Source organism: Dreissena polymorpha, chromosome 1 (assembly GCF_020536995.1).
Source record: "Dreissena polymorpha isolate Duluth1 chromosome 1, UMN_Dpol_1.0, whole genome shotgun sequence".
Classification (NCBI taxonomy): domain Eukaryota; kingdom Metazoa; phylum Mollusca; class Bivalvia; order Myida; family Dreissenidae; genus Dreissena; species Dreissena polymorpha.
In genome coordinates this window covers 97589556-97614227 of record NC_068355.1, presented here as the reverse complement: position 1 = coordinate 97614227, position 24672 = coordinate 97589556, and the positions used below count along the sequence as shown (strand labels likewise).

The 24672-nt window shown below is 35.9% G+C and overlaps 3 protein-coding genes across 4 annotated transcripts in view; 2 read left to right on the top strand and 1 right to left on the bottom strand.

Moving 5' to 3' along the window:
• LOC127841658 (3-mercaptopyruvate sulfurtransferase-like) overlaps nucleotides 1-1660 on the top strand; it is a 16568-nt gene extending 14908 nt beyond the window's left edge. For both annotated transcript variants that reach the window (XM_052370700.1, XM_052370690.1), the window contains one exon: nucleotides 1197-1660. In XM_052370700.1, the coding sequence (XP_052226660.1) occupies nucleotides 1197-1210 (14 nt within the window). In that variant the 3' untranslated portion in view covers nucleotides 1211-1660. The remainder of the gene's footprint in view (nucleotides 1-1196) is intronic.
• LOC127841653 (polymerase delta-interacting protein 2-like) lies at nucleotides 1535-23596 on the bottom strand. Its single transcript, XM_052370660.1, has 10 exons — nucleotides 23435-23596; nucleotides 20838-20901; nucleotides 17337-17428; nucleotides 15817-15886; nucleotides 15083-15170; nucleotides 8182-8289; nucleotides 5772-5935; nucleotides 4994-5116; nucleotides 2888-2967; nucleotides 1535-2393 (listed from the first exon to the last, which is right to left on the bottom strand). The coding sequence occupies exons 1-10, from the start codon at nucleotides 23533-23535 to the stop codon at nucleotides 2258-2260; spliced, it is 1026 nt and encodes a 341-aa protein (XP_052226620.1). The 5' UTR covers nucleotides 23536-23596; the 3' UTR covers nucleotides 1535-2257.
• Nucleotides 23564-24672, top strand: part of LOC127841682 (NADH-ubiquinone oxidoreductase subunit 8-like) — a 21456-nt gene continuing 20347 nt past the window's right edge. The window contains exon 1 of the mRNA XM_052370735.1: nucleotides 23564-23646. Within this exon, the coding sequence (XP_052226695.1) occupies nucleotides 23607-23646 (40 nt within the window). The 5' untranslated portion in view covers nucleotides 23564-23606. The remainder of the gene's footprint in view (nucleotides 23647-24672) is intronic.

Below are 24672 nucleotides of genomic sequence, written 5' to 3'. Positions count from 1 at the left end.
TGTGAACTGTAGAACTTTTGTATATATATATAATATATATATTATATATTACATATTTTCTGCACACACAAATTTTATATTTTAAATTATATATTAATACATATATATCATCTTTTGTGAATAAATTTAACAAGAGCTCCGCAGATGGAGACAGATGCCCTCCAAACAGGGCATTGACACAGTATATATAATAGAGGGTTGAAAATATTATGGTATTATAACAAGTGATGATACGATTATCAAATAAAATCGATTAAACGTTGTGGGATAAGAGTCAATTTAACACTTAATTTCACAATAGAGAAATTATTGGTTGGGTAAATTTTTAATTTACACAAATGATCAGAGAAATTAATATTTTCACGAGTGTAGTAACCACATGTGTAAATGCTTTTTTTCTATGATCAAAAGTGAAAACATTGGATCATGTACCAAAACCAATCATTTATCTTTTCACTTTAAATCTTTGTCCCCAGATTAACAATTGGAAAGAAGTTAAATGGAAAAATTTAGTGGAATAATGACATCATGACAAGAACAAACGTCATCATTTCACAGAAAAAAAAACGTAAATAAAGATTATTTACGCTGTTCATTTTTCACTGTTTGAAATGGTGAATCATTGTTTTTGACAACAACAAAACTCTCCACCTTTTATTCAGTTCTCTCCACCTTTTATTCAGTCATTTCGCATAGCAACGATTTATAATTTTAATGCTTTAAAGTCATCTTAAGATGCATATAATGGATATTTTAGAGCATGGTTAATGTTCAGTATTACTGTTTCCTCACAAATATCACAACTACAAGGGAAATTTGCAATATAAAACCATTTTTTTTGGTCAATTTACCAAAACGTGAAAAGGCCCCTTTCAGATATATAGAAAAACAATAATAATGTTACATGAAACATTCTTAAAATATCGTTCAAGTTATTTTATCATACCAAACTGTATACACAATGATCACATAATTTAACGTCAAACAATTTATTTTGCACTAATATTTTGATAAAAATAAGCAGTAACTGGTTTTAGTTTTTGGCAAACGTAGAAAGGTTCACTGGTTAACAACTTGTTCCAAATTAGCCATTAAGAAATAGTTATTATTAATCCATTATTAAATCTTTCTGGATGCTAGTATTTCCTTGTTCTGCTTTGCCTTAAGCAAAACTGATTTTCTTATTGTATTTTCAGGGAGGCTTAAATGAATGGAAGAAGAGGGAAAACAAATAAGACAAGTTTTGGAAAACACCTAGATTGAATAACACATTCATCAATTTTGAGTTGTATATGAAACCCCTAACTGTTGTTTAATAATTGTTTGTTCCTAAATTCTGAGTTGTATACTAAACCTAACTGTTGGTTAATAAGTCAAAGGAAGAATAATTTTCTATTTCCAGTGGTTAATTAATAATATCTGTGCAGTTAGTACCAATATGCAAAATTTGCAGTTATTTAACTTTTTTTCAAGATTTGTATGATGTATATTTGTAAGGACTAGAATTGTTTAATTTAAAGGAAGAAAATCACAGTAAAGATTAAATAATTTACTAAGGAAAGCAATTATTTTCTATCATAAGAAATCAAATTTTTTCTTAACATTATGCCAAAAACACAAAAATTGTAATTCACTGATAATACAAAATGTACAAATAATATTTGCAATATTTACTCATTTGTTACATCCCTTTAAAAAAAAAGTTCAATGACCTTAGATTAGTGTGAGAAGTGCAAACAAATCCATGCACTGAACAATCCCTGTTTGAACACAGAATATTCATGGATGAGTCCATTTCAGAAGAATGACATAAAATGCTTTGAGCATTTGTCCATTGATCAAGCATTATCTATATGTACACCAGCAGGGAGAGGATTTAGCACGAAAAGTGTGTATCATGCTAACATAATATGAGCCGCGTTCTGAGAAAACTGGGCTTAATGCATGAGCGTAAAGTGTCATCCCACATTAGCCTGTGCAGTCTGCACAGGCTAATCAGGGACGACACTTTCCGCTTTTATGGTATCTTTAGTTTTAAGCAAGTCCCTCCTTTCCGAAAAATCAAGTTAAGGCGGAAAGTGTCGTCCCTGATTAGCCTGTGCGGATTGCACAGGCTAATGTAGGACGACATTTTACGCACATGCATTATGCCCAGTTTTTTCAGAACACGACTCATATATTATCATATACATCAGGTCAAGCCTGAACTCTTAAAGCCTTTTCATCACAGCCCAAACTAAGTCTGTATGGCCACCACTCATGTGGTGGGACTGGAACTATTGTTGTCCGGCGTGATTAGGACGGTTTTCTCTCTATCATGGCGCTCAAGTTTGAACGTGGGTATTTTCACTTGAAACGTTGTACCATTTTCCCTTTCCATAGTATAATATCCCCTGAAAGCAGACAAATTCATGTAAGAATGTGCATTATAATCAGCTGTAATTTAGTAATTAAAACTCACAAGATTCTATACTCTCTGTACAGATTCAGGTACCTGTACCAAATTATTAAAATTAATAGCAAGCCTTGTGTGAACAGAATGCTTCAGACTAGAGAGGTTCAATTGTAAATGTACCTGGTAGAATATTGCAAACAACATAAAGAAATTGTGAGCGGTGGGTATTGGTCAATATTGAAAACTTTTACAAATACTGGAAACAAATACTAGAAACAAATTCGCTCTACTATGTTCTTATAAATTAGATTTAAGCAGGCTGTTGTTTCTTTGGGGAAAAAAGGTAAAACTTGAATCCTCCGTACTTGTTACTGTACAACATAAGCTAGTTAGAAGGCAAATATGCACTCTATTTTAGCTGGTTGGCTCATTTGTCCTACAATTCAACACATTTTTGCATGCGTCGAGAAGCGTCGGCTTGTTGAGCCTTACCACATGGTGCCTGTAGGGGACTCCAGGTGAATGTGACTCTGGTACTGAAACACTGGGTACAGCTTGGACAGCACAGGCTCCTGCAATGAACAAGACATGTTTACCTGGACAAATAAGTAGTGCACAAATATGTCCCCAAAACCAGGAAAACAATAGGACATTGGTGGAAAGAAAGGAACAGTTAAAAAAGTTATGGCATAAATGTAAAAAGCAAATGCAAATGTACCATACAGATGGGTAAATCAAAAACAAACATGATCCCCCTGAAATATATCGGTCTAAAAAATCAAGCTGTTTGTTTTGTCTCACCTGAGAACAACATGCTAATTGTGAGCTTTTATGATCACTTTTCGTCTGTTGTTTGTTGTTAATCATGCAATATTTACATTTACCTTAATGTTCACACTCTATATGCCATATTTATTGTCTGATCTTCATGAAACTTGGCCACAAAATGTGTTTAAATGGTACCTCAGGTTTGTTCAAAAATGGTTAAGGTTTGTTGAAAAAGATGTCCTCCCAGATTCGGGGCAGTTTTCCTTATATGGCTTTAGTTAAACCTTATTAACCCTTTAAAAGCAATATTGATTGTCTAATCTTCATGAAAAAAAATTAGAAAATGTATTTGCTTAGTTTGAAAATGGTTCCAGATCGTTAACAAATATTGCTGCTAAGGGAAGTGCTTTTCTTATTTGGCTTTAGTAAAACATTGTTAACACTCTTGAAGTCTTCCACCCTTTATCGTCCAATCTTCATGAAAATTGGTCAGAACTTTCGTTTCAAATATAACTCAGCTAACTTAAAAAAATGGTTTCGGTCAGTTGAAAATCATGGCCACCAGGGTGAGGAGATATTTTACTTTGATGGCTATAGTAAAACCATGTTAATATTTGAGAAGTCACATTTATAGTCCAATCTTCATTAAACTAGGTCACAATATTTATTCAAACAATATTTGAGCAGAGTAAACAAATGGTTCTAGTTTGTCGAAAAGCACTGATGAAGCCGGGGGGGGGGGGGGGGGGGGGGGGGGGGGATGGGGGGGGGGGGGGATGTGGGGGGGGGGGGGGGGGCAGGAAGTTTTCCTTATATGGCAATAGTAAAACCATGTTAACAGTTAAGAAATCACATTTTTAATTTAATCTTCCTTAAAAGAGGTCAAAGCATTTTTTCTGATCATTGCTGAGTTCAAAAATGATTCCTGTTTGTTAATTAACATGGTAATTCTGTGAATGTTTTTCACAAATTTAACAGTAAACAAGGGCTGTTTGTAAAACATGCATGCCCCCCATATGGGCTGTCAGTTGTAGTGGCAGTTGTAGGCCTAATTATTCTTGAGTTATCATCAGGAAACCATTTTACTGTTTCGGGTCACTGTGACCTTGACCTTTGACCTAGTGACCTCAAAATTAATAGGGGTCATCTGCCAGTCATGATCAATGTACCTATTAAGTTTCATGATCCTAGGCGTAAGCATTTTTGAGTTATCATCCGGATACCATTTTACTATTTTGAGTCACTGGGACCTTGACCTTTGACCTAGTGACCTGAAAATCAATAGGGGTCATCTGCCAGTCATGATCAATGTACCTATGAAGTTTCATGATCTTAGGCGTAAGCATTCTTGAGTTATCATCCGGAAACCATTTTACTGTTTCGAGTCACTGTGACCTTGACCTAGTGACCTGAAAATCAATAGGGGTCATCTGCTAGTCATGATCAATGTACCTATGAAGTTTTATGATCCTAGGCCTAAGTGTTCTTGAGTTATCATCCAGAAACGATCTGGTGGACGGACCAATGGACAGACCGACCGACATGTGCAAAACAATATACCCCCTCTTCTTCTAAGGGGGGGCATAATAAACAGTATTGATGCATGTTCAAGATCTTTCAACAGGTTCCAGAATGTGTTCTTCCCAGGAAATTTATGAGTGTCTTTAAAACCCAAAGCTTTGAATTCAAATGCCCTATACTAAATGCCTTTGAATATATTAAAATACAAGAAAACCAATTTGAATTAGACGAAAGTAAATGCAATAATGAGTTGGTAATTATTTAGGAGAACTGGCCCTTTAAACTAAAGACCTAAACTAGTGTACTTACTTCCCCAACCACACCCCTGTCTGATATCTGCTCCCGCCCCGAGCCACTGAAGATCTCCCAGTGACGACTCCTCAGCTGTACAGTCTCCTCTCCGAGGTTCTCTATCCGGATACAGTACCGCCACTACACACATAGCAATGGGAGCAGCAATGAGTTACAAATCCAGACTTGGGCTTTTTAAACTAATTCATAATATACTGCTGGATTTTTTTTTAGTATAAAAATAAGCTTAAATCTCTGCTGTGCAAGTGCTGTCCAACATTGAATATTATTTCGGTTTTATCTATTGAAGTTGAACAAATGTAACAAATTGCCTGAATATTCCAAAAATTAACTAGTTTTTGACCCGGCATGACCCATATTCGAACTTGGCCTTAAGATCATCTAGATACAACATCTGACCAAGTTTGGTGAAGATCTGATGAAAACAACTTGAATTAGACAGCGGACACTTAATACGGACCGACAGACCAACAGTCCGACCGACATGCTCACTCCTATATACAGTTTGTGGGGGTATAATGATTATGTTTTCCAACAAAGCTATTCTTATTTATGGACACAGGTCACAGTTTTGCGCATTTTTGTATACATGTATTAGAGTACATAGTTTATATTTCATATTTGAAAAGTGGACACAAACACAGGGTACATCAGTCAAAACTTCATGCTTTTCCTATCACCAACCTTAATGTATAAGATAACATGTTCGGCTGCAACAATACCATCATTTTTTTTCATATTCAATTAACAAAGAGTAAATTTTAACAGCCATTACCCAGTGCTCTCCCAGTTTGTCATCCTTGCCGACATAGAATGGTATGACGGTTATGCGCACGCTCTCGGTTGTCTGTCGATAGACGTCCTTCATGTGTAGGTAGGGGTAAAGGTCCTCCTGGAACTGTCGCAGTGAGTCCGTCTTGATGTAGCGGGGACCGTTGGCTGAAGTTTTTAAGGACCTTCATCATTAACGGAATCAAAATGAGATTGCATTATACGCTGTAGTTTTGTTTTTCTTGCCTCATACAAAAACTCATTTTTGATTGGCTAAGACATGTAAAGTGAAATGGCCTATAACCCGCACTGACCCTGCACAATTAGGTACATAGTAAACAAGATGTGTTTGTGAAACACAATGTCCCCCTATATGATGTTTGACATTGTAGGATGACCTTGACCTTGTGAAGGATGACCTTGACCTTGACCTTTCACCACTCAAAATGTGCAGCTCCATGAGATACACATGCATGCCAAATATCAAGTTGCTATCTTCAATATTGCAAAAGTATTCATAAAATAAGCGATTTGGGCCACATATATTTGACTTCTGACCTTGAAGGATGACCTTGACCTTGACCGTTCACCACTCAAAATGAGCAGCTCCATGAGATGCACATGCATGCCAAATATCAAGTTGCTATCTTCAATATTGCAAAAGTATTCATAAAATGAGCGATTTTGGTCACATATATTTGACCTCTGACCTTGAAGGATGACCTTGACCTTGACCTTTAACCACTCAAAATGTGCAGCTCCATGAGATACACATGCATGCCAAATATCAAGTTGCTATCTTCAATATTGCAAAAGTATTCATAAAATGAGCGCTTTTGGCCACATATATTTGACCTCTGACCTTGAAGGATGACCTTGACCTTTCACCACTCAAAATGTGCAGCTTCATGAGATACACATGCATGCCAAATATGAAGTTGCTATCTTCAATATAGCAAAAGTTATTGCAAAATGTTAAAGTTGGCGCAAACAGACAGACAGACCAACAGACCAACAGACAGACAGGGCAAAAACAATATGTCCCCCACTACTATAGTGGGGGACATAAAAATTGATATTATGCTCGTACTCTCTCAACCAAAATAAATTTCCTGCCCCTTTAGATATAGCAGTATGGGAACAATATGAAGCCATGTCAATCATAATATCATATACAGTTGTTAAAATTAAAAGGGATTGTGTGAAGCTGATATAAGGCAAACATTAAGACTTTTAAATATTTAAGCCTTTATTTATGATTAAAAGAAGTGCAAATATGACAATAATATTATCACTTGGGTTTTACCTTAATTTTAACATTGTCAACATGATTACGAAACTCACAATTCCTTTTAACTGATAAAACAATGTAGGTATTGCTGCAAACACATAAGACCCTTATTAGTTACAACATTATTTATATATATGTTCTTAGTATCTTATGAACAAGATGTGTTTGTGAAACACAATGTCCCCCTATATGACGTTTGACCTTGAAAGATGACCTTGACCTTGTGAAGGATGACCTTGACCTTTCACCACTCAAAATGTGCAGCTCCATGAGATACACATGCATGCCAAATATCAAGTTGCTATCTTCAATATTGCAAAAGTATTCATAAAATAAGCGATTTGGGCCACATATATTTGACCTCTCACCTTGAGGGATGACCTTGACCTTTCACCACTCAAAATGTGCAGCTCCATGAGATGCACATGCATGCCAAATATCAAGCTGCTATCTTCAATATTGCAAAAGTATTTATAAAATAAGCGATTTAGGCCACATATATTTGACCTCTGACCTTGAAGGATGACCTTGACCTTTCACCACTCAAAATGTGCAGCTCCATGAGATACACATGCATGCCAAATATCAAGTTGCTATCTTCAATATTGCAAAAGTATTCATAAAATGAGCGATTTTGGCCACATATATTTGACCTCTGACCTTGCTGGATGACCTTGACCTTTCACCACTCAAAATGTGCAGCTTCATGAGATACACATGCATGCCAAATATGAAGTTGCTATCTTCAATATAGCAAAAGTTATTGCAAAATGTTAAAGTTGGCGCAAACAGACCAACAGACAGGGAAAAACAATATGTCCCCCTCTACTATAGTGGGGGACATAAAAACGCTGAAATCTAGAGAAACCGCATGCAACTGTTATGTATTCCATCAACCTACATAGGCTGTGCATTATGATGAATGCTAAACTCTGGAAAATCCTCATAAAACGCATATGTATTCTGCCAATCAATACAGGTCCGCTCTTATGAAGAATTCTCAACAAAAGAAAATCCCAATACAACTGCCATGTTTTACATAAACCTACAAATGTTGTCCCTTATAAAACATGCTTCACTATTGAGAATCCCAGTCAAACCATCATGTGTTCCATCGACCTACATAGGTCATCCCTTATGAAGAACGGCTCCAGTAGATCATGTTGTATAGGCTTGCTGTCCCTACTCAGGAACAGAGGGGAGATGTCATCATGTGAAACGTAGTCGATACCTGCGCAGAGCAGAGCATGATAAGTGACACAGTGTCAATACATACACAGAGCAGATCATGATAAGTGACACATAGTCAATACATGCACAGAGCAGAGCATGATAAGTGACACATAGTCAATACATACACAGAGCAGATCATGATAAGTGACACATAGTCAATACATACACAGAGCAGAGCATGATAAGTGACACATAGTCAATACATACACAGAGCAGATCATGATAAGTGAAACATAGTCAATACATGCACAGAGCAGATCATGATAAGTGACACATAGTCAATACATGCACAGAGCAGAGCATGATAAGTGACACATAGTCAATACATACACAGAGTAGATCATGATAAGTGACACATAGTCAATACATACACAGAGCAGATCATGATAAGTGACACAATGTCAATACATGCACAGAGCCGATCATGATAAGTGACACATAGTCAATACATACACAGAGCAGAGCATGATAAGTGACACATAGTCAATACATACACAGAACAGATCATGATAAGTGACACATAGTCAATACATGCACAGAGCAGAGCATGATAAGTGACACATAGTCAATACATACACAGAGCAGAGCATGATAAGTGACACATAGTCAATACATACACAGAGCAGATCATGATAAGTGACACATAGTCAATACATGCACAGAGCAGAGCATGATAAGTGACACATGGTCAATACATGCACACAGCAGATCATGATAAGTGACACAATGTCAATACATGCACAGAGCAGAGCATGATAAGAGACACATAGTCAATACATACACAGAGCAGATCATGATAAGTGACACAATGTCAATACATACACAGAGCCGATCATGATAAGTGACACATAGTCAATACATGCACAGAGCAGATCATGATAAGTGACACATAGTCAATACATGCACAGAGCAGATCATGATAAGTGACACATAGTCAATACATACACAGAGCATATCATGATAAGTGACACATAGTCAATACATGCACAGAGCAGAGCATGATAAGTGACACATAGTCAATACATGCACAGAGCCGATCATGATAAGTGACACATAGTCAATACATGCACAGAGCAGAGCATGATAAGTGACACATAGTCAATACACAGGCTTTTTCCGCCCTATGCCACGGGTCCGAAATTCGGCCCCATTCCCAATGCAAATCTGGCTGTTTTTTTCCCAATTGAAAAAAAAAATTCCCAATTCCAAAAAAAAAAAAAAAAAAAAAATAATTTTTTTTTTTTTAACTGAAAATATATAAGTTAACCTGATCCGGTGTAGAAAATAGAAAGTGTTGCATAATTAAATTATCTGTTGCCTTGAATTTGTTTTAAAAACTGTAAAATATGTTAATGATTATTTAAGACTTTCCTTATTTTCCTCAAAATCCGGCGCTTCGCACCTTTTTTTTTACCTCAAAAAAGGTCAGGCCTTTTCCCCAAATTCAGATTTAAAAACCTGCACTTATCTCACATGTTAATAATACTTTGTAAAATTTTAATAATAAGTTATCAAAATAGTCGTTATTTACCAGTTAACGGCTTCTTTGAAATATAAGAAACACTATTTACATGCAATAATTTTTCCCAATTGAGCCAATTTTGCGAATAATTTTTTTCCCAAAATGGGTGTTTTCACGACGCGAAATTCCCAAAATTCCAGTGTGGCGTATTCCCAAAATGGAGCGGAAAAAGCCTGATACATGCACAGAGCAGATCATGATAAGTGACACATAGTCAATACATACACAGAGCAGATCATGATAAGTGACACATAGTCAATACATACACAGAGCAGATCATGATAAGTGACACATAGTCAATACATGCACAGAGCAGATCATGATAAGTGACACATAGTCAATACACACAGCAGAGCAGATCATGATTAGTGACACAGTGCCAATACATGCACAGAGCAGAGCATGATAAGTGACACATAGTCAATACATGCACAGAGCAGATCATGATAAGTGACACATAGTCAATACATGCACAGAGCAGAGCATGATAATTGACACATAGTCAATACATACACAGAGCAGAGCATGATAAGAGACACATAGTCAATACATACACAGAGCAGATCATGATAAGTGACACATAGTCAATACATACACAGAGCAGATCATGATAAGTGACACATAGTCAATACATGCACAGAGCAGAGCATGATAAGTGACACAATGTCAATACATGCACAGAGCAGAGCATGATAAGTGACACATAGTCAATACATACACAGAGCAGATCATGATAAGTGACACATAGTCAATACATACACAGAGCAGATCATGATAAGTGACACATAGTCAATACATGCACAGAGAAGAGCATGATAAGTGACACAATGTCAATACATGCACAGAGCAGAGCATGATAAGTGACACATAGTCAATACATACACAGAGCAGATCATGATAAGTGACACATAGTCAATACATACACAGAGCAGATCATGATATGTGACACAATGTCAATACATGCACAGAGCAGAGCATGATAAGTGACACATAGTCAATACATGCACAGAGCAGAGCATGATAAGTGACACATAGTCAATACATGCACAGAGCAGAGCATAATAAGTGACACATAGTCAAAACATGCACAGAGTAGAGCATGATAAGTGACACATTGTCAATACATGCACAGAGGGAGTCAAAACATGTGACACGTAGTGAATACCTGCATACAGAGAATCATAATAAAAGAGTTGAGACCTGAACAGAAACAAGAGCACTGCCTTGCGGGTGCAGACCGCTCATCTTTAAAGAAAATGAAAAAAATATGGGGGGGCGTGGGGGATGGTTTGGGTGAAGTCTATTGTGGTATGTCAGGTAAGAGTTGTTATGCCAAGGTATCAATTAAATCTAATCATAAATAAAGAAGTTATGGCATTTTTAGCAAAATTTAATAATTTGACCATGATAGTCAAGGTCATTCAAAGGCCAAGGTAAATTTCAACTTGCCAGGTACAGTTCCCTCATGATAGCATGAAAGTATTTCAATTTTGAAAGCAATAGCCTTGATATTTTAGAAGTTAAGTGGATCTTAACATAAAATTTAACCATATATTCAAAGTTACTAAGTCAAAAAAGGGCCATTATTCTGTCAAAATGACAACCAGAGTTATGCAACTTGTCCTGTACTGTCACCTTATGATAGTTTGCGAGTGTCCCAAGTATGAAAGCAATATCTATGATACTTTAGAAGTAAAGTGGACCAAAACTCATAACTTAATCAAATTTTCAATTTTCTAATTATAAAGGGCCCATAATTCTGTCAAAATGCCAGTCAGAGTTACATAACTTTGCCAGCACAGCCCCCTTAAGATAGTAAGTGATCGTTGCAAGTATGAAAGCAAAAGCTTTAATACTTTAGGAATAAAGTGGACCTAAACACATAACTTAACCAAATTTTCAATTTTCTAAGTATAAAAAGGGCACATAATTCTGTCAAAATGCCGGTCAGATTTACATAATTTTGCCTGCCCAGTCCCCTTATGATAGTAAGCAAGTGTTGCAAGTATGAAAGCAATAGCTTTGAATTGCTCTACTGGCTGGAATCAATAGGGCTCAAGCCCTTGATAGTATGAACAATCTGAGTAGGTTTTAAACAAACAGACCCAAAATGGGAAATTCATTTCATAAACAAGAAAAAACGTAAAATTTAAACTTCAAATGGCTCCTTTTCAACAATAAGTTGGACAAATTTTCTTCACTCTCAATGGGGTTCTGGACCTTGATGATATAAAAAGTCCGTTGAAGTTTCAAAAGGATAGAACTTTATATGTAAACAAACAAGAAATGTGTTTGTCGGAAACACCATGTCCCCTCCTGCGCGGCTTTGATTTTTTTTTACCTTTGACCTTGAAGGATGACCTTGACCTTTCACCACTCAAAATGTGCAGCTCCATGAGATACACATGCATACCAAATATGAAGTTGCTATCTTCAATATTGCAATAGTTATGGCAAAATGTTAAAGATTTTCATTTTTTCTCAAATTCAAGGGGAAATAATTCTGGACTTACAACTCCGATATTGCTTATTTTCGATAGGGTTTGACTCATCATTCAGATAAAGACACTGTGCAAGTTGGGAAATGATTGGATGAAAACTGTGGACTTAATTGTGTAAACATGCCTTATTTCACAACTTTCTCAAATTCAAGGGGAGATAATTCTGGACTTTTTACTCTGATGTAACCCATTTTTAATTGGGTTCCAGTCCTCATTAATATCAACACACTGATCAAGTTTGAAAAGAATCAGATGAAAAATGTGGACTTAATCGGACAAACAAGAGAAAGTCTAACGCACACACACACAAACAGACAGACAGACACCATGCCATCCCATAAGCTCTTCTGGCCTATGGCCAGTAGAGCTAAAAATGGACCTTAACACAAAACTTAACCAAATTTTCAATTTTCTAAGTATAAAAAGGGCACATAATTCTGTCAAAAAGCACACCAGAGTTATCTTACTTTGCCTGCCCAGTCCCCTCATGATAGTAAGTAAGTGTACCAAGTTTGAATGCAATAGCGTTGATACTTTCTGAGAAAAAAGGACCTAAACACAAAACTTAACCGGACGCTGACGACAACGCCAAGGTGATGACAATAGCTCATAATTATTTTTCAAAGAATAGATGAGCTAAAAAAATCAATCCATGATAATCAATACCTGCACAGATAGAATCATTATATGTTACATGTAGTCAATACCTGCACAGATGAAATCATTATAATTATGTTACATATAGTCAATACCTGCACAGATGGAATCATATGTTACACATAGTCAATACCTGCACAGAGAGTTTCATTGATTACTTGTAGTACAAAGATGGAAATGGAGTTATTGTATATATTTGAAAAGGGCACATATTTTTTCTAAATTGCATCACAATATATGGAATTGTTCAGCAACCTTACAGTATGAATCTGAGCTCATGTGTACAGTTTCAATTTTATATCTTTAGTATAAATATTGATATGGAGATGTTGCACATTTCCTTTAACCAGAACATTTTTCAGACTCTGATGTGTACTTTTGGGGTCAGAAGTACAGCTTTTACTATTTTGTGAATAGTTAAGTTAAAAAAAACATTACATTAAGTATTACATACAAGAGGGCCTGAAAGGCTTAAAGTTGCTCACCTGAGATTCAAAGGAACTGACCTGTTCTGTGCAGCCCAAGATGTCATTAGAACAAAATGTTCTTACCAACTTTCATGACTAGTGAACACCCTGGCAGCCACGTTTTTCAACAGACCAGAACCATTTTCATACACATCCAAGATATCATTTAAACAAATATACTGACAAAGTTTCATGAAGATTCATAAGTCCATGTAAGGAAAAATGCCCGGCCTACTGGTGGCCATGTTTTTCAAGCAACTGGAACCATTTTCGAACTTGTCCAAAATATCATTGGGACAAATCTTCTGACAAAGTTTCATGATGATCGTACAATAAATACGGCTTCTAGAGTGTTAACAAGGTTTAACTATAGCTATATAAGGAAAAATGCCCCGCCCCCTGGCGGCCATGTTTTTCCAATAACCGGAACCATTTTTTAACTTGTCCAAGATATTATTGGGATGAATCTTCTGACTAAGTTTCATGAAGATCTGACAATAAATGTGGCCTCTAGAGTGTTAACAAGATTTTACTATCGCCATATATAGCCATATAAGGAAAAATGCCCCGCCCCCTTGGCAGCCATGTTTTTCAAGCAAACGTTACCGTTTTCGAACCTATCCATCATTGAGACCAATCTTCTGATCCAATTTCATGAAGATTGGACAATAAATGTGGCCTCTAGAGTGTTCACAAGGTTTTACTATAGCCATATATATAGCCATATAAGGAAAAATGCCTCGCCCCTTGGCAGCCATGTTTTTCAAGCAAAGGTAACCATTTTTGAACTCATCCAAGATATCATACAGACCAATCTTCTAACCAAATTTCATGAAGATTGGACAATAAATGTGGCCTCTAGAGTGTTAACAAGGTTTTACTATAGCCGTTTAAGGAAAACTGCCCCGCCCCCTGGCGGCCATGTTTTTTCACCGATCTGAACCATTTTCGAACTCGTCCGAGATATCAATGATACTAATATTTTGACCAAGTTTCATGATAATGGGCAAAAATTGTGACTTCTAGAGTGTTCACAAGGTTTCTCTATAGCCATATAAGGAATACTGCCCCGCCCCCTGGCGGCCATGTTTTTCAACAGACCGGAACCATTTTTGAACTCAACCAACATATCATTTAGACAACGTTTTGACAAAGCTACATTAAGATTGGGCATCAAATGTGACTTCTACAGTGTTCACAAGGTTTTTCTTTTTTTGACCTAGTAACCTAGTTTTTGACCCAGCATGACCCAGTTTCGAACTCAGTTGAGGTATCAATGGGACAAATGTTCTGACCAAATTTCATGAAGATCAGACAATAAATGTGGCCTCTAGAGTGTTCACAAGGCAAAATGTTGATGACGCACGACTGACGACGGACAAAAGGCGATCACAAAAGCTCACCATGAGCACCTTGTGCTCAGGTGAGCTAAAAAACATACATTAAGACTTATATTATAACTATTTTTTATAAATAACACATGCCCATCAGCTGTAAGACTGTTGTCAAATTAGCTGTAAAATTAAAAAACAATATGTATCTTGAAATACATGTTAATTCTTTGTAGCTGTAAGCCAAATCAAAATTTTAAGATCTTTTTGAACTATTTTATTTACTCTGTAATATAAACAAAGATAAGCATACCTGAATATTCAACAATTGGTACCCTCTTTGTCATGTACTTTCGCAGATCAGGTGGTGGCATGAACGAAACATTTGGGTGTCCAGCTTTCTAAAAGAAGTGTTTGTTTTTTAAGTTATATGACTGCAAAGTAGAACATAGTGCCTATCAATTATAACAGGTATATTCCAAGTTCATAAAAAGATTATGACCTTCAGAAAATGTCATACCACATGGCTTGCATTATCAAAGTTGAAACTTATTATCAGCCTAGGTTGAAATCAATTTGTGCCATTGTATTTCCAAAACTGTAAAAAAAATACCGGTAACAGATCTACTTAAAAGAATAGTTATTTATCCAGTGAAAGATGTTATTTCGTAAGTTTATTTCCAGCAAAAGCTCATATTAAGAAATCATTCAAATACTGGAACGAGCTCTGAAGAAAACATCCAGAGTCAAATGCAAGGAATTTCAAATTTCCATTATTAACAAATTAATTATAAAAAAAGCTGGGTGTTTTCAAGGCTTTTTTTCCTTCTCAGACAATTTTGGACAAGCACATTTTACAAATCTAACGTGGCGACAATACAAGTCGTTTTCATTCACAATTTTGAAAAGTTTGTGACTCATTTTTTAACAATTTTGAAAAGTTTGTGACTCATTTTTTCACACAGTGAGGGGCCAGGGGCGCTTCTCAAAAACAGCAAAAAAGTCCTGGATGGTAACTTTTACATTGATTCCATTGTGAAAGCTTACCGTTTGTATCCCGGAGCTGTCATCTACCAACACTTGGTAGTATGGTTTTGTCTTGCTGTTCTTTTTTATGCTAAAATAGTCAGTATGCATTACAATGTCTTAGAGCCACTTAACACATACATTAATTCATTCAAAGTTAAACAAAAAGTGTAATTCTCGACAATGAAGTAATGAACAGTTTTTAAAACATTCAGTATACATTATAACAAATAATTCGACCCAGAAAACACATTTAATCTTTTTAGCAGCAAATGTACCATGACATCTGCAATGATGTTAAAAATGTTTTTGTCAATTGATAATAAAACATTAGCAAAACTCTTATGACTTGAAATGTTTAACATTGTAATTAAACCCAAAGATCACAGACCTACAGCTAGAATGTGAGGATAAACACAATCAAACCTCTACAAATTAAACAAGATGTGTTTGTGAAACACAATGTCCCCCTATATGATGTTTGACCTTGTAGGATGACCTTGACCTTGACCCTTCACCACTCAAAATGTGCAGCTCCTTGAGATACACACGCATTTCAAATATAAAATTGCTAGCTTCAATATTGCAGAAGTGACATTACATGCGCAATTTCGACCCATATATTTGACCTTGAAGGATGACCTTGACCTTTAACCACTCAAAATGTGCACTTCCATGAGATACACATGCATGCCAAATATCAAGTTGCTAACTTCAATATTGCAAAAGTATTCATAAAATAAGCGATTTGGGCCACATATATTTGACCTCTGACCTTGAAGGATGACCTTAACCTTGACCTTTCACCACTCAAAATGTGCAGCTCCATGAGATACACATGCATGCCAAATATCAAGTTGCTATCTTCAATATTGCAAAAGTATTCATAAAATAAGCGATTTGGGCCATACATATTAGACCTCTGACCTTGAAGGATGACCTTGACCTTGACCTTTCACCACTCAAAATGTGCAGCTCCATGAAATACACATGCATGCCAAATATCAAGTTGCTATCTTCAATATTGCAAAAGTATTCATAAAATGAGCGATTTTGGCCACATATATTTGACCTCTGACCTTGAAGGATGACCTTGACCTTTCACCACTCAAAATGTGCAGCTTCATGAGATTCACATGCATGCCAAATATGAAGTTGCTATTTTCAATATAGCAAAAGTTATTGCAGAATGTTAAAGTTGGTGCAAACCAACCAACCAACCAACAGACCAACCAACCAACAGACCAACAGACAGGGCAAAAACAATATGTCCCCCACTACTATAGTGGGGGACATAAAAAGGGAGCCCCATTGTGCAAAAATGGGACGCATGGTTCATGCATCATGCTAAAGACATACATGTACTATTGTGCAATATGTTCAGGAGCTACCATATCTGCTATCAGTCATGCAAGGTTTCGTGGTATCATTAGCGGACAGGTGTCAAGGCTCGTCTGGAGCTATGCTGGTTGCTTGCAAGCATACAAGCCATTTCCACTTGACTATGCTCAAATCATCAATCAATTAAATGTCATTCTCACTTATCTGGCTGCACTTGAATCCTCTCATGAACCATAGCTGGCCAATGGTGAAGAATTATTCCACGGTAGAACAAAATTTTGTGCAAGAACAGCTGAAACATATGAGATAAGAATTACAATAAATGAAGATGAAAAATAGCAGCTCCACTTTTCTTCCACTTTGATGGTGTGATGTAAGTTTTCTGTCAGTAACCAACTATAATGACCTCTTCAAATAATATTATATTTGCAAGTTTTGGTTCATACCAAACAAGAGGGCCTGAAAGGCCCAAATTCGCTCACCTGAGATAACAAGATATTATTGGGATAAATCTTCTGACCAAGTTTCACGAAGATCAGAAAATAAATGGGGTCTCTAGAGTGTTAACAAGGTTTTACTATAGCCATATAAGGAAAAATGCCCGGCCCCCCCTGGCAGCCATATTTTTCAACCAACCTGCATCATTTTTTAACTCGTCCAATATGTTATGGGATGGATCTTCTTACCAAGTTTCATGAAGATCGGACAGTAAATGTGGCCTCTAGAGTGTTAACAAGATTTTACTATAGCCATATATTGCCATATAAGGAAAAATGCCCCGCCCCTTGGCGGCCATGTTTTTCAAGCAAACATAACCATTTTCAAACTCATCTAAGATGGCATTAAGACAAATCTTCTGACCATATTTCATCAAGATTGGACAATAAATGTGGCCTCTAGAGTGTTAACAAGGTTTTATTATACATGTATATAGCCATAAAAGGAAAACTGACCCGCCCCTGGCGGCCATGTTTTTCAACCAACCGGAATCATTTTCGAACTCGTCCAAGATATTTTTGGGATGAATCTTCTGACCAAGTTTCATGAAGATTGGACAATAAATGTGGCCTCTAGAGTGTTACTAAGATTTTACTATAGCCATATAAGGAAAAATGCCCCGCCCCTTGGCAGCCATGTTTTTCAAGCAAAAGTTACCATTTTTGAACTCATCCAAGATATCAATGGGACAAATCTTCTGAGAAAGTTTCATGAAGATTGGAAAATAAATGTGGCCTCTAGAGTGTAAACAAGGTTTTACTATAGCCATATAAGGAAAATGCCCCGCCCCCTGGGGGCCATGTTTTTCAACCAACCTGCATCATTTTCGAACTCATCCAAGATATTATTGGAATGAATCTTCTGACCAAGTTTTATGAAGATCAGACTATAAATGTGGCCTCTAGAGTGTTACCATTTTACTATAGCCATATATAGCCATATAAGGAAAAATGCCCTGCCCCTTGGCAGCCATGTTTTTCAAGCAAACGTAACCACTTTCGAACTCATCCAAGATATCATTAAAACCAATCTTCTGACCACATTTCATGAAGATTGGACAATAAATGTGGCCTCTAGAGAGTTAACAAGGTAAATGTTGAGGCCGCACAACGCACAACAGACGACGGACAAAAAGCGATCACAAAAGCTCACCATGAGCACGTTGTGCTCAGGTGAGCTTAAAAACAGCTAAGAATCAAATGATTGCACTAAATTACTGGATCTAAGAAACTTTATAAAGAAATAAACAATATAAAGGGTTGCACATAAATCCGATGTTCATAAATATTACTGTCCCTAACGGCTTTATAAATAACACTTTAGTTAATAATATACTCTTAATAGTTATACAATTAGAAATGTCAAAGACCTATAAAATCTGTATTATACGTCTTTGGAAATGTAAAACAGAATAAACAGATGAAACAGATTATTTAATTTAAATAACAATGAAAAGGTCTAGCTTTTGGCTAGGAATGGAAATCCAAGGATAACAAGAGCACCGCCTTGCGGGTGCAGACCGCTCATCTATTTTCTTTTTAAAGGTGAAGGGACTCTCATTTTCAATCACAAAGGAGGGAGGAGTGGAGTGAAGAGCAGTGCATTGTGTGGGGGTGTGGACATTTATTACATTTTCTTCCAAAAATGCGAAAAAAAGGAAAAAAAAAATTGGGGGGGGGGGGGGGGGATTCTTGGGTGCGATGGTTGGACGGTATTTCAAACATAAAATAATCAAAATAAATATTTGTGTTTTTTAACCGTTTCATAAAAAAAAATGGGGGGGGGGTGAGGTAGGGGGGTATAGTGTGAGGGTGTGGTGGTAATTTGTGAGATGATCTTAAAAAAAAAAAAAAAAAAAATAGGGGGGGGGATTCGGGTGGGGGGAGGGGGGTGGAGGGGGGGGGATTCTTGGGTGCGATGGTTGGACGGTATTTCAAACATAAAATAATCAAAATAAATAGTTTTGTTTTTTAACCGTTTAAAAAAAAAATTGGGGAGGGGGTGGGGTGGGGGGGGGTATAGTGTGAGGGTGTGGTGGTCATTCGTGAGATGATCTTAAAAAAAAAAAAAAAAAAAAAAAAATAGGGGGGGGGTTGGGGGGGGGGTTGGGGGGGGGGGGCACGGGCGATGGTTTGGGTGGAGTCTATTGTGGTATGTCAGGTAAGAGTAGTTTTGTCAAAGTATCAATCAAATCTAATCATAAATAAAGAAGTTATGGCAATTTTAGAGAAATTTAATAATTTGACCTTGAGAGTCAAGGTCATTCAAAGGTCAAGGTAAAATTCAACTTGCCAGGTACAGTAACCTCATGATAGCATGAAAGTATTTGAAGTTTGAAAGCAATAGCCTTGATACTTAAGAAGTAAAGTGGATCGAAACACAAAATTTAACCATATATTCAAAGTTACTAAGTCAAAAAAGGGCCATAATTCTGTAAAAATGACATCCAGAGTTATGCAACTTGTCCTTTTACTGTACCCTTATGATAGTTTGCGAGTGTTCCAAGTATGATAGCAATATCTATGATACTTTAGGGGTAAAGTGGACCAAAACACAAAACTTAACCAAACTTTCAATTTTCTTAGTATAAAGGGCCCATAATTCCGTCCAAATGCCAGTCAGAGTTACATAACTTTGCCTGCACAGTCCCCTTACGGTAGTTAGTAAGTGTTGCAAGTATGAAAGCAATAGCTTTGATACTTAAGGAATAAAATGGACCTTAACACAAAACTTAACCAAAATTTTCAATTTTCTAAGTATAAAAAGGGCACATAATTCTGTCAAAATGCACGCCAGAGTTATCTAACTTTGCGTGCCCAGTCCCCTCATGATAGTAAGTAAGTGTACCAAGTTTGAATGCAATAGCATTGATACTTTCTGAAAAAAGTGGACCTAAACGCAAAACTTAACCAAAATTTTCAATTTTCTAAGTATAAAAAGGGCACATAATTCAGTCAAAATGCACGCCAGAGTTATCTAACTTTGCCTGCCCAGTCCCCTCATGATAGTAAGTAAGTGTACCAAGTTTGAATGCAATAGCATTGATACTTTCTGAGAAAAGTGGACCTAAACGCAAAACTTAACCGGACGCCGATGCCGACGCAGACGCCGACGCCAAGGTGATGACAATAGCTCATAATTTTTTTTCAAAAAATAGATGAGCTAATAAATGTGTTTAACAGTTAATTTTTGATTAACATCACCTGTCCTGTGGGGTAAATCTGAACCTCTGGGTTCACTGGCTGACCAATTCCTATTTCTGTCCATCTGGAATGAGTACCAATCATGTCATGAATATCTTCTTTGTCTGATATTTCATCCTTATCTTCATCTCAAGCTATTGTACAGTTTGTACTTAATGGATCAGAATTAATTGTTTATTTAACTTTTCAATTTCTGATAGAGTATTATAATGTTCAAGGGGCCTTTTCATAAATTTTGGTAGGTATTGAAGTTTGTGATTAAATGCTTTATATTGTTAAATGTAAACATTGAATCAGAAAAGCTTCAGTAAAAAAACAAGAATGAAATAAAAGGAAGAAAACAAGTAATCCTCAACTGGGCTCGAACCACTGACCCCTGGAGTAAAAGTCTTTCTCTAAGACCACTCGATCCTCTGTGCACAAGGAATGAAGTTTTTTTATACTGTATATAAGAAATCCTTGTAGTATAACAAAATATAACGACAATAACAGAACTTACTTAATTATTCAATCCAAAGACTTATCAATATACAATGCAACGCTGTATTGACCTTTTCGACATTATTTTAAGGGAGACAACTCTGAGTGGATTTAGTGGGGTAGGGGGGGTACTCGATCACCTACTGCAGTGCGTCTGCATATAGTTCTATGTTGAAGCAATTATAATTTCCCAATAATTTGCAGATATAACTTATATGGTATGATATTTTTTTGTAATTTTTTATTAGCTTAGTATCTTTGATATAATTGTCGTTCATGTTTATGCTTTATTTCGATTTTATTGTGTTTAAAATAGGTAAAAACGAAACATGCTAAAGCGGGTGGGGTATGGAAAAATATCTTATTTGTTAAGTTTGGGCAAATTAGAAGTTTGATGGCATTTGGTAAATACTTGTCTTTAAAAAGAACAATTATTTTAAAACAGATAACTTTGCTGTATTTAAATGTTATTGAATGGTTTATTGTTATAACTTCTAGAAACTTTTTTTCAGGAATATCACACTTCACAGTGTCAACAGAAACTGGGATACTGTACTGAGTATCTAATGCTGCATGAAGCTCAAGATTTCTATACCTGGAATTTTTTATGAACTCTTGCAATAAATATTATACATCACCATAGTTACATAACTATGTTCTTTGAAAAAATAAAATAAAGATACTTCAGATGTGTGTCTACTTCATACCCTTACATTAAAAAATATCCTACACATTCAAAAATATAATAAATATGGATGGTGGTTTAAGTTGTAATCCCTATGATTAACACTGAAAACATTAACCGAACGCTTATTCCTGTTGGTGTAGCAGAGCCAAAAGACCTGGAAGTATAGATGGTTAATGGATGATGTTCCTTATGATAGTACTAGTAGGCACCAGTTGGTTTGTCTTTTTGAATACATATGATAGTATATTTATTTATTTTTTTCATTAATAAAATGGGGTTAACTTAGTAATCCTGCTCAGTGGTTGAATCTTCAGGAAATGTTAACATAAGCACATAGTTACAATGTATTTGATACATGTATGCCGGTGACCCTCAACTGCAATTTTGGTTACAGCCAGGGTAGCCTAAGGTGTAATTATTTCTAAGAGATGAACTCGAGTTGAGGCTTAAACTTACCGACCCATAAGTGAGTCAGAGATCAGCACTCTACCGGTTTAACTGGCCGGGGTAAGCTTGGAATCGGGGACTTGCTTTTGCTTAATTATGATCTTAAATAATATTATAGTTGTCAACAATAGATTTTTATGTATTTTAAAAGCACAACAAGTTGGGCTTGCAACAGAAGTAATAAAAATACATAGATTCTTATACAATTTACAAATTTAACAATAAAGTAGTCTTATGTTTACTGAAATGTGCAAATACCAATTGGTTTTTATTTCTGAAAATTTAGAAAAATGAGCTAATATAATAAAAATGTTTATTTTTAATTAGTGGGTGGGTATAACTTGCACTCAAAAATTATAATAGTCTGGGGTTGTTTTAATTTCTGACATTCAGCACACAGAACAGTAACATGAGTAAGGTATGATCTTGTTATTTTTGATGGTACCGGTAGTTAATTACGGAGCCGTTAATAACAATGATACTATTAATGAGCAGATGGTCGTTGAACGTTATAATAAAAATAATGATTGTTTTTATTAGTAATAAATCGGTAATTTATCGCTTTTATTCTATTTATAAAGTCAAAATATCGGATAAGTAAGGTGTCTACCGTAGAGCGAATACTGTCAGAACCCCCCCGAACCCTTCATCTCGTGTTATCTCGGCAGTCTCGTTACGCGTGATTTAACAATGTCGAAATCGTGAATAATTTTCTGGTTTTTAAATTGTCAACAGATGCATACATGTATAATGGATATTTTAGAGCATGCTAAATTATCAGTATCACTGTTTTCTCACAATTTTCATAACTACAATGAACATTTGCGAATCTGAAACCATTTTTATTTATTTTTTTCAATTTACCATAACCTGAAAAGGCCCCTGAAATTCAAATATCGATAAGTGTTTGTATTTGTGGTATGTAACCTTTCAACTTACGAAAATAAAACTGATGGGTTTCCTAAACAAACCATCAACTTACTTGTACGCAAATCGTTTTGATGAATAACAACTTCGACATATCAAATGCTTTTGATTGACAAAATGTAAAGTTTTTCTTAAAATATTGGATGTTTTTGACATTTTTCTTTTTAACCTGATCACTGTCTGTTGTTGTTGTAACTTTGATTATCTCCCTTTTAGAATCTTCCACAATGTCTGCCCTTGGAAGGATTTTTTTAGCACCAAGGCCAAGTAAATACAATTATATTGACATTTATTGAAATAATTAGTTATGACGTGAAGCTGTCAATTTATTATAACTATATCATCTTAACTGTGTTGGCATTGAAGGGAAAACGACCTTTTTTTATCAAATATTCAGATGAGAATCTGAAATTAATTATTGCATTACATTAGTCATTAATGCCATTATGTAACATGTTTAGTAATTCAAAGCACCATACAATAGTATATAATTTTCCTCAAGCTACATTGCTTTACGATCGGTTATTAATTCAATAATTGGTTTGGAACAGTAAATCAAATGCTATAATCATATGACCTCGAACCTCACTATTTACGCTTATGACCTCGGGGTCTATGTATGGAGACCTATGTCTCAGGACTATGTATGGAACCCTATGCCTCGAAACTATGTATGGAGACCTATGCCTCGAGACTATGTATGGAGACCTATGTCTCGGGACTATGTATGAAAACCTATGTCTTGGAGCTATCATACATGCCAGAATTTTTTAGGTCCGAAGCGGGACATTCCATAAAAAATTGTCGGGACATTTGACCAAAAAGCAGGACATTCCACCTTTACTGTAGTCAATATCAAACTAACAAACACTCTTGATACTTTTATTCAAGACATGAAACATCTGATATGAAGCATGAAATCTAAAACATAACAATAACAGTTTTATTAAATAAGACAATAGCAAACAACGAAGATAATATTAATCTTTTTAGAGTACAAAATCTGGAACATTACGACAACAATACTCATTATATTACTTTCAATGGCAAACATTAACGCAGGGGAGGCTATCCAGTACACTGAAAGTACGGGTTACAGTAAACTTACTTGTCAATTGTCGCGGCTTAATTTGAGTAGGGTCAAACTGTCATGCATAGCACCTCGTTGCTTTTAGCTTAATTGGAGTAGGGTCAAACTGTCATGCATAGCACCTCGTTGTTTTTATTACAATAACACCCAATTACACTAGACAGGATGGGTATCATTTATTGGACTGTTTGTTGCGATTTTGG

Coding starts and splice junctions, on each gene's coding strand:
- LOC127841653 (XM_052370660.1), bottom strand. CDS start 23,535: ATGTCAAAAACATCCAATATTTTAAGAAAAACTTTACATTTTGTCAAT. Junction 20,902..23,434: donor TCAAAACGATTTGCGTACAA/GTAAGTTGATGG, acceptor TACTCATTCCAG/ATGGACAGAAATAGGAATTG. Junction 17,429..20,837: donor AGATTTACCCCACAGGACAG/GTGATGTTAATC, acceptor CATATGTTTCAG/CTGTTCTTGCACAAAATTTT.